Raw genomic sequence first — 17,269 nt, 5'->3', positions numbered from 1 at the left:
TCTCTTTCTTTGCAATTTTTTTCCAGAGTACTTTGCAACTTTTCTTTGTTTCCATCTCTCCTTTCCTTGTGGTATACATACATACATACACACACCTATCTATCTATCTATCTATCTATCTATCTATCTATCTATCTATCTATCTAAGCATAAATCACATCTCCCCACACACACACACACACACACACACACACACACACGCACACATATCCTTCCCCCACCTCTATCCCATCCCGGTAACTAATAGCTGGCATTGTAAAGCACTTTGGCTATATCATTTCATTTTCTCCTGTAGCCAACACCATATAACCATATCTAACACCTAGAGTACTGCCTTACACTTAGTGGGTACTTAATAAAAACAAAATTCAGGGAATTGTCCTGTCCCTGTTTTTAAAGGTATTCCAGTGACTTGCCCATGGCATGTGACACTCAGTTAGGATTTGAACCCAGGTCTTCCCGACTCTAACAATAGCCTCTTTATACATTTTGCTATGCATGCTTCTGTAACTATATTTATTACCAGAGCAGAAAAAGATCAGAGAACACTTATACAATGTCGAAAGGGCTCTTTGTTGCAGGGAGCTGGTCCTGGGCTTAGAGCCGGAAGCTAATGGCATGTTTAGGGCTTGAGCATACCAGAGGAGATGGTGGGTAGTGAGGCTGCTGGAAGAAGTTTAGGTACTCTTGGTTATGGCCTGTTTCCCACTGTCTGAGAGCAAGATGTGGAGGAAAGCTGCCGTCTGTGGCTGCTTGATTGATAATCAGCCCGGCTGGGTGAGCTTTTAAATCGTTGGGACTTTGGAGTCCATTAGCAATGACTACAGACCTCCATTTAGAAGCCATTGATCCATATTTGGACATACGGAAGAATGTCTTATGGCAGGGAGAGATGCATGCATCGTTCCTGAGAGGCATTTCACTATCAATCCTCAAATGCAAGGGCCTTCTCAACCATCTGGCAAATCACATTGTTTGTGTCATTGTCCCATGACGTAGTAGGGTTCAGGAGACCTTGGCTAAAAGAGAACACCATGCTGCAGAAAGAACCCTGGATTTTGGATGAAAGGACCTGTGTTCTTATTTGGGCTTTGATATTTGCTTAGCTGAATGACTTTAGACAAGTCACTTAATCCCTCTAGGCCTGTTTTCTTCATCTATAAAATGAGGACGCTGGATTAGATAAATGCTAAGGTACTTGGGAGATTTATTTTTCTTCATCATTTTTTTTATTCTTAACATTCATTAAAATATTTTTTTAGTTCCAAATTTTCTTCCTCACCTACCCATTGAGAAAGTAAGCAATATGATACCTATTAAACACACAAGGCCATGCAAAGCATATTTCTATGTCCAAAAAAAAGCAAGAAAATCTGCACTCAGAATGATCAATTTTCTCTTTGGAGGTAGATAGCATTTTTCATCATGATTCCTTTGGGATTGTCTTGGATAATTATTTTGATTAGAGTAAGTTATTCACAGCTGATTATTGTTACAATATTGTTGTTACTAGGTACAATGGTCTCCTGGTTCTGCTCACTTCACTTTGTATCAGTCGATATAAGTCATTCGAGGATTTTTGGAAACCCTGCCCCTCCATCATTTCTTATAGCACAATAGTATTTCATCACTAAGATATACCAAAACAAGTTCAGCCAATTGATGGGCATTCCCTCAATTTTTAATGTTTTGCCATACTTGGCAGATCTAAAACTATGATCTCTAAGGACAGGATACCAAGGATCCCTGCTGAGATTATAACAGTCATCACCACCCAAACACTTTGGTATTCTTTATGCCCAAGATCTCAGGCAGTTTTCAGTATAGGCCAATGCATGAGACATCTCTAGTAACAAACAGGGGAACACAAATGAAAACATAGAAGCAACCCAGGAAGCACAGACCCTTTGGAACTAGCAACTTGGTCTGCTCTAAGGAGATGACAAATATGGCTCTCCTGCTCTCTCCTTCTAATGCCATTAGCTCAGAAGTCACAGAATAAAGCTGACTTTAGAAATTTCAGACTGAAGGTTTGTGGCCTCCCTGATTTGGGCCTCAGAGAGGCCCTACGGCCTTGATGGGTCTATTGGTAGCAGTGTTGTCTTCTTGCTCCCACAATTCAACTCTTCTGCCTGCTTGATCATATGGTTGCTTCAGTAAGGGCTGGAGGGGGCTTCAGGGTAGGTTTTAAAAGACCCAATAACCATGAACCTGGCTCCAGGCTAGGAGGAAAGGAAACTTGCTTGAAAAAGTGGTTGCTGATGTTTTACATCCCTTCCCTTAAATGACTTGCACAAGAAGCCCAAACTAGTAAGTGGAAAAGCTGGAACTCAGATCCAGGTTTCTTAATGCCTAGGTCATTGCCCCACCAGATGAATTGGTTTTAGGTTTGTTGAGGAGAGGTGGTGGTAGGGTAGCCACTTTGGAGAAGTCCTGTGGGGTGGGGTGGGGTGGGGTCTGGATTGTGCCAGACATAGTGCTAAGCACTTTACAATTATAATTTGATTTGATCCTCACAAGCCTAGGAGGTAGGTGCTATTATTATCTCCATTTTACAGATGAAGATACTGAGGTAGGCAGTAGTTAAGTAACTTATCCAGGGTCATATAGCTAGTAAATGCTTGAGGCTGGATTTGAATTCATATCTTCCTAGCTCCAGGACCAGCATTCTAACCATTTCATTACCTAGCTGACTCCTAGGTCCAGGAACTAGAAATATAAAATTGAAGTTTGGGAAAGAAATATGTAATAAAGTAGAAAAAGTATGGGACTTTAGAGACTTGGTTTCTAGCCCCTAGCTCTTCTGCTGTGTGACCTTGGACCTATCCCTTAAGTTCAATGAATTTATTTGTCTTCAAAGCAAGAATGCTATTTCATAGAGTTTTTATGAGGAAATCATGTTATGAGCTGGATAAATTCTATTTAAATTATCATTTATTATACATCTCATTCTTCTCCTCTTTTTCAATGGAGTTCATATAGGAAACATACTATGGGATATTTCTTTCCTGCTATTCATTTCTTTATATATAATGTCTGTTACACTACCAATGATTGGTAAGGTTAGTGAGAGTGGGATTCTAACCATCTTCCCAGTCTCTGATTGGTTGATCATACACCAATCAGTTCATAACCCGCCCTGAACTAAAATTGTTCTCCTTCACTTCGGAAACCACTGGTCTGCATAGTCACAAGAAGTCTAACACAACAAAAATTGCAAGTTGGATCAAATGTGAAACAGAAAATTTATATACCATTAATATAATAAATGATAAACAGTTATATCAAGGGAGTTGACAGAAACTCTAGCTTTTCTATGAAACTGGAAAGGAGGAGCAGATAAGATCTATAATTATTGGCTCGATAACTATTGGTTTCATAGTACCATACAAATTACTAGCAAAATATTTTAACAGCTTTTCTTAATAGACCTGACATATTTACAACTAAAAGATAAGAATTCCAGTGATCTAACTCTGAGCCAATTATTTGCTTATATACTTTATACAAAGGATTCACAACCCATGTCACTAAAAAAATCTATAAATACTTAGAAGAAAACAATATATTGACTGAAGATCAGGAAGGATGTCTCAAAAATCCTAGGGTTTCAAAAAGCAGCTTATCAGTTTGGCATATTGAATAAGCCTCAATGCATTGTCACATTTATATGGTCTTTGTTAATTATTGCAAAGCTTTTGGTTTGGTTTAGTGCTCATGGATTATCTATTCTTATTTGTTGTTGTTCAGTCATTCAGGCATATCCAACTTTTTTGCCATCACAAAGAGAGCTGCTATAAATATTTTTGTACGTGTGGGTCCTTTCCCCTTTTTTATGATCTCTTTGGGATACAGACCCAGTAGTGGTATTACTGGATCAAAGGGTATGCACAGCCCCATACTGCTTTGGCTATGTTCCAAATTGCTCTCCAGAATGGTTGGGTCAGTTCACAACTCCACCAACAATGCATTAGCATTCCAATTTTTCCACATCTTCTCCAACATTTATTCTTTTCCTTTTCTGTCATATTAACCAATCTGATAGGTGTGAGGTGGTACCTCAGAGTTATTTTAATGTGCAATTTAGAGCATTTTTTCATATGACAATAGATGGCTTTGATTTCTTCATCTGAAAACTGCCTGTTCATATACTTTGGCCAATTCTCAATGAAGAATGACTTGAATTCTTATAAATTTGATTTAGCTCTCTATATATTTTAGAAGTGAGGAAAGCATAACATTCTTAATGAATGCCAAGAAAGTTAAAGAACAAAGGTTTTGAGCTTGAATCCAGAAGTCAAATCAAATCAATGGACAAAGGTGCTATTTACTCATACTTTGTTCTCCTACAATCAAGGAACATTGAACATAAAGCTATTGAGGAGAAAATGGTGGCTATATATGTCAAGAGATACAGTTAAGGCAATGAATATTTATAGCACTATCACTCAGCATTCTCTTTTGGAACCCTAAAGTGTCCCATAACAGTTTTGGACAATGTCCTAACCAAAACCTGTATAATATTAATGTAATCACAGGGTTCATCACCCTAAGACAGCTATAGAAAGATTAATCCAGATCAATAGCTCTTCTCTGAACTATGATGAATGGGTTTTAAAAGTTCAGAAATATTTTTGGAACAGAATAATAGCAAAAGCTGACAATAGTTCTGTGTCAATGGATTTTTTTGAAAACCAAAAGTAGTTAATTATTGTTGTTGTTATTGTTATGGTTGTTTTTATTATCATAACCGCGTCATCCTCACCCTTTTTTTATAGAGTTCAGACAGAAACAGTCCCAGAACAAGTTACTTTCTTTTTATTATTTTATGTTTAATATTCTAGAGGCTATTATATAAATAGATAAAGTAACTGCTTTTTGTAACTGAGTAAGAATATTAAGATGTCAAGAAATAGTTATACACCTGCTATGAGCTAAGTTACCATGCTAAGCACAGGGGATACAAAGAAAGGGAAAAAACCAAACTTGACCCAGCCCTCAAGGAACTCATATTCTAGTGAGAGAGACAATATACAAATAATTCTACACAAATAAGATATATATAATCTATAGGCTCACCAAAGGCATCTTTATGACAATTCTAGTAGCAGATGGGGTGTCAGGGATCACATGTATGTAATTTTATTCCTGTGTGATTTTGATTTATTTTGCTCAGTCACTATATTTTAAAGACTTTTCATTTTATGGAGTTTGGAAATTGTGACTATTTGGTATGATTCTAATAGATCGTGATATCTATTGGAAACATTGTTATTTTTATCAATCTGTGTTATTTCTAGATGATTGTAAGCAACAGTTCTATCTATGAAAATGGTTCATTTCCTATATAGGTTATTTTTTTGAATTCTCAAGAATATTTTGAGGGATGTATGAGGTTTGTAGCATGGAGAATAAATTCTGGTTGGTTGGTTGGTTGGTCATCCATTAGTTTATGAAAAATAGTGAGCTTTTGATACATCATTCTAGTCATGAACTCATGTTTTGTTAGGCATTTGATAGATGCTAAATTTTCTTCCTCTAGGTCTCTCTATTTTGGAAGCTTTTCATTCAATGTAATTTGGAGAGTATAAGTATTTGGTATGACAACATCTATTAAAACATAATTTACTACATTATTAATATGCATTGTTATTATTGAAACATTGTGATTAGCTATAGCTTTGATGAGTCTCAGTTTCCTCATCTGAAAAATGGAAATAATAATCCCTTCTCTGTCTACTTCACAGGGTGAGTGTGAGGTTTCTAATGGGATTTGAAAGTACTTTGTAAATTCAACAAATGTAAGGAATTGTTATATGGAAACTAGGTGGTGCAGTAGATAGAGAGTAGGGCCTGTAGTCAGGAAGACCTGAGTTCAAATCCGGCCTCAGATACTAGCTGTGTAACCATGGGCAAGTCATCTAACCCTATTTGCCTCAGTTTCCCCATCTGTAAAATGAGCTGGAGAAGGAAATGGCAAACCACTCCAGTATCTTTACTAAGAAAACCCTAGATTGGATCATGAAGAGTTGGACATGACTGAAAAACGACTGAACAACAAAAAGAAATTGTTACTTACAAAGCTATCCTTCTTAGAATTCTTCCCCGATCCTAACATGGTGATGAATATACAGGAGACATTTGGAAAACAACCTGCTGATCAATTAACTGATCTTAGTTTGGGGGGTATAAATCTTCCCCAAGGAGTCTCTAAATTACACCGAATGTAATTTTTCTGTTCAACAGCCTTTAGTGATGTTTCATTGCTTACAAGATAAAATCGTACTCCTTACTCTCAAACTTGCAGGCCTGAACAAGTGTCCTATATATTTTTCCAGCCCTACTTCATATTCATCTCTTCTTTCATGAACTTTGCATTCCAGTCAAATGGCCTACTGGTCCCCAAACTCAGCTCTCCATCATCTTCCTTGTACCTCTGCACAAGCTGTCCCCCAGGCCTGGAATGCTCCCCTTCCTCCTTGCTACCTCTTAGAATACTTGTCTTCCTTCAAGATGCAACTGAGGTGCCACATCTTCTATGAAGGCTTCCCTGATTTCCAAAGTCATCAGTATTGTCTCCTGCCTCAATTTTTTTCTACTACACGTATCTGTATACATGTGACATATCTCTCTCTTTCCTACACTTTCTTTGTTTGTTTTTTGTTTTTGTTTTTGGTGGGGCAATGAGGGTTATGTAACTTGCCCAGAGCCACACAGCTAGTAAGTTGTCAAGTGTCTTTGGTCGGATTTGAACTCAGGTCCTCCTGAATCCAGGGCTGGTGCTTTATCCACTGCGCCACCTAGCTGCCCCCCTCCACTCTTTTTGCCCAGGTCCCACAGTGGAATGTGAGCTCCTTGAGGGCAAGATATGGTTCATTTTTCTCTCTTTCTCTGTCTTTTTCTATCTCTCACTGTCTCTTCAAAGTTAAGACCAGGGCCTTGCACTTAGCAGGGATTTATTAAATGTTTGTTGAATTAAATTTGTTGGTGGTGTTTGGACATAAATAAGCTTCTAAGGGCCTGGAAACTTGAGAGAAATCCTCCTATCCCCAATGGAAGATAGGCTGAACTTGCAGTTGAGTGATGAAGAGATAGAGGTTTTTTGGGACCTGGCTTGAAATTCCAGATTTTAAGCTTATAGCACTGCTGGTGAGGTAGGGCCTCCAGTAACTCCCCCCTTCTATTTTTTTTTCAGCATTCATGACACCTTCTGCAAGCTGTGTCCCAGAGGCAAGTACTACAAGGATGCCACCCTAACCATGGATCAAATCAGCTCCTTGCCAGCCTTGCGGGTGAGTCAGGGGACCCTTGGTCAGGTGCCTCTGACCTGCTTGGAGAAAGGCAGAGTCCCAAACAGCTCTGGAGATGATAAAACTCTCTCGGGGCAGACAAGTGTCTGCATTTACAGGGTCAGATTTTGCACAGTTAAAAGAACAAAGCCCTCTGTGTTCTCCTTAGTATGCCGCTTCTCACCTCTAAATTCAGGGGCAATTTGTTCTTTTGATAAACATTTATTGAGGTGCTTATTATGGGCAGAGCATTATCCTAAGAACAGGAGATGCAAATATAGGTTCAAGTCAGACCGTACTCTCAAGGAACTTAACTATGTTTCATTTTGGTCCAGAGAGACCTGTGATTTCAAAGTTTAGGGGACATATAGTGCAAACTTCCTCACCAATGCAGATTGGCAACTCATCTGAAATATATAATTTTAGTGATTTGTCTGTGGGCATTGAAAGGTTAAGTGCCTTGCCCTTGGGTCACACACCTTCTATATATTAGTGATAGGATTTGAACACCAGATTGCACTTTTAAATATTAAGATACCAGTTAAGCAGCAGTGTAGTGAAATAGATGGAGCACTGAGTTTGGAGTTGTAGGACCTGAATTTGAATTCCGACTCTATCACTTAAGACTTGTGTGGCCTTGGGTAAGTCATCTCCCCTCTCTGTGCCTCAGTTTCCTTATCTGTAAAATGAAGGGATTGAACTAGATGGCTCCCAAATTTCCTTCCAGCTCTAGGTTTGTGATCCTAGATTGAAATAATAAACTAAGTTTCTTGGGGGTAGGAGCCATTTCATTTTTGTCTTTGTATCCCAGGTACCTGGGGAGCTGGGTGGCACCATAGTGCACAGAGCACCTGGTCTGGAGTCAGGAAAACTCATCTTCCTAAGTTCAAATCTGGACTCAGACTATGAGGAAACTGAGGAAAACAGAGGTTAATTGACTTGTCTAGGATCACACAGCTAGTAAATATCCGAGGCTTGATTTGAATCTAACGCCAGGTCCAGATTATTGACTATTCTATTGACTAGGCCACCTAGCTGCCTCTTCATAAATGTTAGTGTAGGTTAGTGAAGGGTTGCTATGTGTGACTCTTAGGCAGGCATCTCTAACATCTTCTCTTCCAACCCTGCTCCAAGGGAGACTTTAATTCCTGCAAGGAGGGAAAGAAGGAGGTTGGGGCCAGAAGCTAGTCAGCCTCTGCTCTCCTCAGAGAGAAGGGTTACCAGGCTAAAATTACATCTATCTGTTCCCTTAAATTTTATGAGTTTAGGGCATATGAGCTTTAGGTTTAAGCTAAACTCCTGATCACCATTTAGATAAGGGGAAAGGAAGACCTCACGCTTTATATCTAAGGCTTAACTTTCTTCTCACCAAATACCAGTTCCACAGTGAACACACAAAGTAAATAGCAAAGAAACACATTTATCCAAATAGATAACAAAATAGAAATCAGAGGAAGTATACATATAACACTATATGGAAGCCAGTAGAGAGTGAAGGAGCTCTCCCATTAGGAGCAAAGTAACTCAGTTCAACCAAGAAAGAGAATCCCAAATCTCACCCAAAGGGAAATGCCCAGAAGTCTCTAGTATAGTAAATTGGAAATAGGGACATGATGGAGACTGCCAACTCCTCTCATGTCAGCTTTTTCTTACAATCTTTTTCTCCCTTCAGCAACTTGAAGAGAGAGTGACACTGAACATCTTCTCTCTCCAAGCTAGAAGCCAAATACAGTTGAAGAGACTCAAAAGCCCAAACAGACTGAAGAGACCAGATCTCTCTTCTCCCCAACTCTTGCTGACTCTACCTCACTCCTTATGCAGGAGAGAGTATTGATCTCCACTGGTGAGGAGAAAGTCCCATACCAGTGGGATTTGAGGCTTGGGTTACATTCAGATATTACACAGAGAGAGAGAGAGAGAGAGAGAGAGAGAGAGAGAGAGAGAGAGAGAGAGAGAGAGAGAGAGAGAGCTGATGGAATCAGAGTACAGATTAAAGTATATTTTCTTTTCTGCCATTTTTTTAAACATGCTTATTCATATTTGTAATAATTTTTGTTTTTCTTGACTTCTCAATGGGCAGGAAAGGATGAAGTGGTGGGAAGTTGACATTTTAAAATAAATATTAGGTTATTTTTAATGTAAAACCCTCAATCCTAATTGACACTGATAACTAACAACCCTAATTGATACAGATGACTAACAACCTTCTTTGTACCCTGATAGTGTTATCAAATGGGAACATCTTTCTGATGCATTTAATGCTCAACAAATCAAAGGAGTAAATTAAATGTAGACAAATCCTTAATCAGTTTGAGATAAGTGTTTTTGAGCTATTAGATGAAATAAAGAAATAAAGCCATAAAGGAATTTTATTGGGATTGGTTAAAAGAATTAGGGCCTGCATATATCAGAGAAAGGATTCAGGTTGGAATTTAGTCAAATTTTCGGAAACCTTTGAGAAGGCAATCTGTGTATATCTCTACCAGAGAGCAAGATTTGGACTCCCCATAAGAGGTAGTAGTGGTGTCCCAGAAAAGCAGCGAACACAAGGGCCACCTAGACACACCAAAGAAAGACAACTTAAGGGAGTGTAACCTCTTCAGGTTTGAGAGAAGTGCAACTATGAACTCTATAAAGTTACTAACATTTGGAGTCTTTCAGAGAAAGAGACCATAGAGAAACTTCATGAGGACTTCATGAAGAGAGATAGATAGGGGCAGCTAGATGGCGCAGTGGATAGAGCACCGGCCCTTGAGTCAGGAGTACCTGAGTTCAAATCCGGCCTCAGACACTTAATACTTAACTAGCTGTGTGACCCTGGGTAAGTCGCTTAACCCCAATTGCCTCACTTAAAAAAAAAAAAGAGAGAGATAGATAAATGATAGATAGATAGATAGATTAAAAAAACCATTTATTAGGTTCCAGGAACTATGCTAAGCCCTAGAGTTAAAAATACAAGCAAGCAAAAAACTCCATTCCCTCAAAGAGCTATTGTTGATCAGTTGTTTTTTTACAATGCATATAGAAGGGCTGGAATTGGCAGGGGGAAGGTATGAAGGTTATGGTATGGCCTGGAAGTGGTCTGTAGGTTTGGTTAAAGGTGAAATAAGGAAAAAAGGAAAAAAGTATTACCTAGCATAGTTGAGTATAAGGTTGCTGTGGGGAGGGGAGATGATGATGATGGCTGGAGTGCAGCTAGCATGGTGAGAAGATGACTGGGAAATCAGGAGAGAAAAAAGGACATCTCTCCAAACAGGAGATATAAGTTCCTTTTTTGTCACTAAACTTAGGTTCCCCTAGACTCTATACATATTTTGGAGAGAGTGTATCCCAGACCTTTAGGGTAAGGTTTTTGTACCAACTCTTCTTACTATACCAACATTTTTTGGTTTTGGTTTTGGTTTTTTTGTGGGGGCAATGAGGGCTGAGTGACTTGCCCAGGGTCACACAGCTAGTAAGTGTCAAGTGTCTGAGGTCAGATTTAAACTCAGGTCCTCCTGAATCCAGGGCCAGTTCTTTATCTACTGTGCCACCTAGCTGCCCTTTATACCAACATTTTAAGACCACTTTCACTAAGTTAATTATTTGGCTAGCTGATAATCAATGGCCAACACATTAGATGCGGACTCATAACCTACTACAAGAAAAACATTTCTAATCTCTCAGGGTTACCCCTAGAACCCTGAGGAGAGAAGTAATGAGTCATTTTGGGGGACTCACCTACCAGTAATAGTAGGAATTAGGGAAATAAGAGAGAGGGGTGGGGTGCTCTAAGACAGGCACTATCCCCTATGGATCTCTAGAATCTTCTTGAGTAGTTGTGATTATAGCACCATCGTGAAGCAGGAAAGGGAAGGAATATAGCAGAGTTTTGTATGTGACAAGTCCTTCAGGTATGTATTGTACCCCTGTCTCCCAAGGTGATAACTTCTGGAGCTTCTCATGCCTGGAAAGTTTTAATGGACTTGCTGGCTCTCAGTATGAGTCAGCAGTATGATGTGGACTGCCAAAAAAGCTAATGTGCTCTCAGGCTTATAATGGAAATATAATACCCAGAATGAGGGAGGCAATAGTCCTGTTGTATTTTGTCCTACTTAGACCACATCTGGGATGTTGTGTTCCATTTGAGGAAACTGACAAGTTAGAATATAGCTTGGGGGCAAACAGTATTTGGGGGGGGGGTTCTTAAAAACCATGTCACAAGAAAGATACATTGAAGACATTAGGGAATTTTAGCTTGGAGAGCCTAGAGGAAGGGAAGAGCTTGAATCATCAGAACTCTATCGTTAGTCATGGCAGAAGAATATAGTAGGTACAAAAATTCATTGCATGCATTCCCTCAACAGCTAGAAATCTCTATTGCAGGGGTCAGCAAAGCTTTTCTGTAAAGGGCCAGACAAGAAATGTTTTGGACTTTGCAGACCAAGAAGCAAAATCAAGGCTATAATGGAGGTAGTTATATAACAAGAGGAAAAACCAGATTTCCACAACATTTTTATTGATGAAATTCAAAATAGGATAATAATAATAACCATAACAACAATAATCAAGCACAACTTTTTACAACTGAGGACCGAGAAGAATGGAATTCTTTTATTTTAGAATAACATTTTGCTTAATGGAGTTAATAGTCAGTATTTCCTATGATCAAAATTGACTAAGATTGTTTATCTGTTAATGCCGATAGGTAATGAGATTTTTACGTATTTTGTTTTTGAAATTGTCTCTTTACATAGATGGGTACTGCCAGATACTGATATCAATCCATAAGCATATGATTTAACTGAGTATATTTATCCCTTGGAAGGTATTTATAGAATTCCATAATTCTATCATTCTTCTCTTGCTGTTTCCCTTTTAGCATGTCATTATATTGCAGATTAATCACTTTGAATTGATGGTTAGGTGGAAGCTGTTTATCACACAGTTAAATGGATTTTGAAATGTGGACATTTCTTTTGCACTTTTATTGAGATCTGGGAAAACTGCTGGAACTGTAGTTTGAGCTTAAAAAATATATCCACTGCAAATTTGTATGGGAATGAAGGTTTTGCTTCTTTTTTTAACTTTTGACAGCATGAGAGGTGTATAAAGCAGCTTGGCATAACCTGTATCTGACACAGTAGATATATACTGTCAGTAAAAATAAATAAAATGTTGCAGTTCAGGGATATGTGTAGCACTCAATATGCTGCTGAGTTATAATTGCATCACTGTGATTTGTAATGCACTGAGCAACACCACATATGGTCTCTTTTGCAACTACTCAGCTCTGCCATTGCAAGATGAAAGCAACACATAGACAATACATAAATGAATGCATGTGGCTGTGTTCCAATAAAACTTTATTTATGGATACAAACTAGAATTTCATGTAATTTTCATTTGTGAAATAATACTTTTCTTCTGAATTTTTTTCAACCATTTAAATATGTAAAAATCGTTCTTAGCTTGTAAGCTATACAAAAACAGGCCATGGGCTAGATTTGATCCATGGGTCATAGTTTGCCAACCTTTGTTCTATAGTAACTAGTCTCCCTCCTAAGCAACTGAATTTTTCTTTATTACTTATCATATTGAGAGGTAACTGGACATGGTAGACAGCTTGATACCCCTTGAAGTCAGGAAGACCTAGATTCAAGTCTTTTCTCTAAGGCATACTGGATATGATCCTAGGGAAATCACAATGCTTCAGCGCTCTCAATAACTCTCTGCGGCTACATCTTGTAGAGAAGGTGCTAACCTACATTAGTAAAGGAAATGTTCTCACCAGGGAACTCCCTGTACCAAGGAAATCATAGATCCAGTTCCTATTCCTGTTCCAACTTATTTTATTTTATATTTTTAAAGTAATAAACATTTTTATTTATAGTTTGGGGTTCCAATTTTTATCCCTCCTTCCCTTCCTCCTCCTCCCCTCCCCGAGGCAGCAGGCAATCATATATGGGTTATACATGTATGATTATATAAAAAATTACCATATTAGTCATTTTATACAAGAAAACTTGAATAAAAGAAAAAAATGAAAGAAAGTGAAAAATAGCATGCTTAAGTCTGTTCTATCAATATCAGTTCTTTCTTTGGAGGTGGATAGTATGTTTCATCAATAGTCCTTTGGGATTGTCTTGGATCATTGTATTGTTGAGAATAGTCAAGTCATTTACATTTCTTCATCAAACAATGTTGCTGTCTCTGTGCACAAAGTTCTCTTGGTTCTGCTCACTTCACTATACATCAGTTCATACAAGTCTTTCCAGTTCTTTCTAAAATCAGCCTGCTTGTCATTTCTTATAGCACAATAATATTCCATTACCATCATATACCACAGTTTGTTTAGTCATTCCCCAATTGATGGGCTTTCCTTTGATTTTCAATTCTTAAACACCACAAAAAAGAGCTGCTATAAATATTTTTGTACAAATAGATCTTTTTCTCTTTTTGGGGATGTCTTTGGGATAGAAACCTAGCAGTAATATTGCTGGTTCAAAGGGTATGCACAGTAATATAGCCCTTTGGGCACAGTTCCAAATTGCTCTCCAGAATGGTTGGATCTTTCCACAACTCTGCCAACAGTGGATTAGCATCCCAGATTTCCCACATCCCCTCCAACATCCAATATTTTCCATTTTTGTTATATTTGCCACTCTGATAGGTGTGAGGTGATACCTCAGAGTTGTTTTAATTTGCATTTCTCTGATCACCGACTTATTATCTCCACATAATGATTCACAATATCGATTTGATGGTCTTCCTTTTATGCAGCTTGCACCCAGGTATAGTTCATGATACTTGCCTTGGATACCAGATTCGCTAGTTACCATTCAAAGCATGATTACTATCTTCAAATATTTTAAGGTCTATCATTCAGAAGAGGTATGTGGCTTGTTTTGCTTAAATCTGAGTGGGTTGTAGGGAGAGGTATAAAGGTAGTAAATGGGTAAAAGTTACAAGGAGGAGGATTTATGCTCAACATAAGGAAAGCTCTCCTAATAGGGCTGTCCAAAAATGGAATAAACTACCTCAGTGAGTGATCAGTCCTCTGGATTACTGGAAATCTCCAACCAGAGGCTAAATGAGCAACTGGGGAATACTGTTGATGGGGTTCATCTCTTCCAATACTGTCTATGAGCCTATGACTTCTACTGACACTAAAGTCTACTTCACAGCAGCCAGCTTCATTTATTGGACTTTTTCTCCTATCCATCCTTCAACAGTCGCTCTGTCATCTCCACTACCTCACTAATCATCAGTTTCTCCCTGGCTGCTAGTTGCTTCCTGGCTGCCTAAAACAAGCCTATGTGTCTTCTATTCTTCAAAACCCCTCACTTGCTCCAACCACTCCTGCTACGTGTGGTCCTATATCTCCCTTCCTTTTCATGACTAAACTCCTTAAGAACAACATCTATAATAGGTGTCTCTACTTCCTTTCCTCTCACTTTCACCTTAACACTCGACAATCTGATTTCTGACTTCATCATTCAACTGTAATTGCTCTTGCCAAAGTTACTTCCCAAATCTGATTGCCTTTTCTCAGTCCCCATCATTTTTGACTTCTCTGCAGGCTTTGACATTATTGATCCACTTCTTAACCTTGATATGCTCTTCTTTCTAGGTTTTCATGACACTATTCTCTCCCAGTTCCTCTCCTACCTGTCTGACCACTCCTACTCAGTCTACTTTGTGGAATCTTCAAGTCATGCTTACTAATTGTAGATGTCACTCAAAGCTCTGTCCTTGGTTTCTTATCTTCTTTTACAATACTATTTCACTTGATGACCTCAATAGCTCCCATGGATTCAATTATCATCTCCATGTTAATGATCTCCAGATCTATTTATCCAGTACTAATCTCTTTCCACACCTCCAGTCTTGAACCTCCAACCTCCTATTACCCATCTCAAACTAGGTGTCCAGTGGACTCAGTATGTCTAAAATGAAACTCATTATCTTTTTCCTCCAAGTCTTTCCCTCCTCCAAATTTCCCTATTGTCATTGAGAGTACTACCATCCTCCTGGTCACCCAAGTTCAATAGGTGTTATCCTCAACTCCTCATTCTCATCTTCCACATCTAATCTTTTTCCAGGTTATGTCAATTCTACCTTCATAAGACTTCATAAGACTTCTTGTATATGCCCCTTTCTTTCCTCTGACACTACCACCACCTTAGGCCAGGGCTTGATCACCTCATGTCTGAACTATTTCAATAGCCTGATAGTCTCCCTGCCTCAAGTTTCTTCCCACTCCAGTTCATCCTACATTTAGCTGTCAAAGTGATCTTCCTAAAAAGCAGGTCTGAACATGCCACCCCATACTCAATCAACTCCACTGGTTTACCTACCACTTCCTTGATCAAATATAAAATACACTTCTAGACATGCAAAGTCCATTATAATCTGGTTCCTTGTCTTTCTTCTTCAGTCTTCTCATTCCTTACACCTCCTACGCACTCTGCAAACAGTGGCACTGGCCTCCTTGCTCTTCCTTGAGCAAGACATCTCATCTAATTCTAGCTATTTCCGCTGGCTGTCCCTCATGCCTGGTATTCTGTTCCCCCTCATCTTCATCTCCTGCCCTCCCCGGCTTCCTTCAAGTTGTAGCTAAAATCCTGCCTTCTACAAAAAAGTTTTTCCTGGTCCCCTATATCAATAGCACTTTTCCCTCCATCAATTATCTCTAATTTATCCTGTATCTAGCTTGTTTATATGTAGTTTTTTTGCACTTTGTCTCTCACTGGACTGTGAGCTCCTTGAGAGCAGGAGCTGTTTGTGCCTTTCTTTGTATTCCCAGCATTGAATGTTAAGACGCAGTGCCTAACAAATAGTAGGCGCTTAATAACTACTCATTGACTGACATACTTCATAAAGCTTTCCTGGATTCCCTCAAGCTGAAGTAATATCTCTTTTCTCAGGACTCTTATTGCCCTTTCTTTGCACCTCCCTTAAGCACTCATTTTATTTACTTTTACATTGTAATTAGGTGTGGGCTCTGGACTGAAACAAATATGTTCTTTATCTTTGCATCCCTCAGAACACCTAGCATGATGCCTAAGAGCTTGATAAAATTGAATGAAGAAAGTTGAGTCGAAATCTGCCTTTCTGTAACTGCTATCCATCGGTCCTTTCCATACCCTCTGGAGCTACGTAGAATAAGTATAATCCCTCTTACACTTGACAGGCCTTCAAATATTAGATTCAACTCATCTTTCCCTGCTGTTGAAATCTTCCTGAATCCTGATTTTATCAATAAATATATTAGCTGTCCTTCCCAGCTTGGTGACATATGAAAATTTGATAAGCATGCCATCTGCATTTTTATTCAAGTTACGAGTGAAAATGTTGACTGAAACAGGCCTTAGGACAGAAGCAAAAGACTCAAGACCTCCCGGTAACTCAGAAAGGGAAAGGATCAATGCTTTTGTCAGCAATGGCCTCCACCAAGTGAGGCCCAACTATAGTCTCTGACTTAGGCAGTAAGTTCTAGGGAGTTTCCTGAAGCAAAGAGATTAGGTGACACCCTCAGTCACACTGGTAGTAAATAGCATGCTCATCTCTTCTTACTCTGAACCTGGTGTGCCTTCCGCATCATCATCCTACTCATTCCACTAATTAAAATGCAGCTTGCTGGGGCAGTTAGGTGGCACAGTGGATAGAGCACCGGCCCTGGATTCAGGAGGACCTGAGTTCAAATCAGACACTTGATACTTACTAGCTGTGTGACCCTGAGCAAGTCACTTAACCCTCATTGCCCTACCAAAAACAAAAACAAAACCAGAAAGAAAGAAAATGAAGCTTGCTGCATTACCATCTCACCAACATTCATCTGTCTTCTCCATAAGGGTACCATGGAAGTCCAAGGATACCCAGATCCACCAGTCAAACACTATCAGGAAAAGAAACAACTGTCACGACTTGTTTGGAGTGAATCCATGCTGGCTCCGAGTGATCCCCACTTCATTTGCTTTTATGTTACCCATTTACTA

General features: G+C 39.0%; 1 protein-coding gene across 1 annotated transcript in view; it reads left to right on the top strand.

The window, feature by feature from the left end:
- Positions 1-17,269, top strand: part of CIB4 (calcium and integrin binding family member 4) — a 93,198-nt gene that overhangs the window by 6,163 nt on the left and 69,766 nt on the right. The window contains exon 4 of the mRNA XM_043980992.1: positions 7,196-7,292. Within this exon, the coding sequence (XP_043836927.1) occupies positions 7,196-7,292 (97 nt within the window). The remainder of the gene's footprint in view (positions 1-7,195; positions 7,293-17,269) is intronic.

Source organism: Dromiciops gliroides, chromosome 2, assembly GCF_019393635.1.
Source record: "Dromiciops gliroides isolate mDroGli1 chromosome 2, mDroGli1.pri, whole genome shotgun sequence".
In the NCBI taxonomy this organism is placed as follows: domain Eukaryota; kingdom Metazoa; phylum Chordata; class Mammalia; order Microbiotheria; family Microbiotheriidae; genus Dromiciops; species Dromiciops gliroides.
The sequence above is the reverse complement of the archived record's forward strand: the minus strand, read 5'-3'. Positions and strand labels throughout refer to the sequence as shown.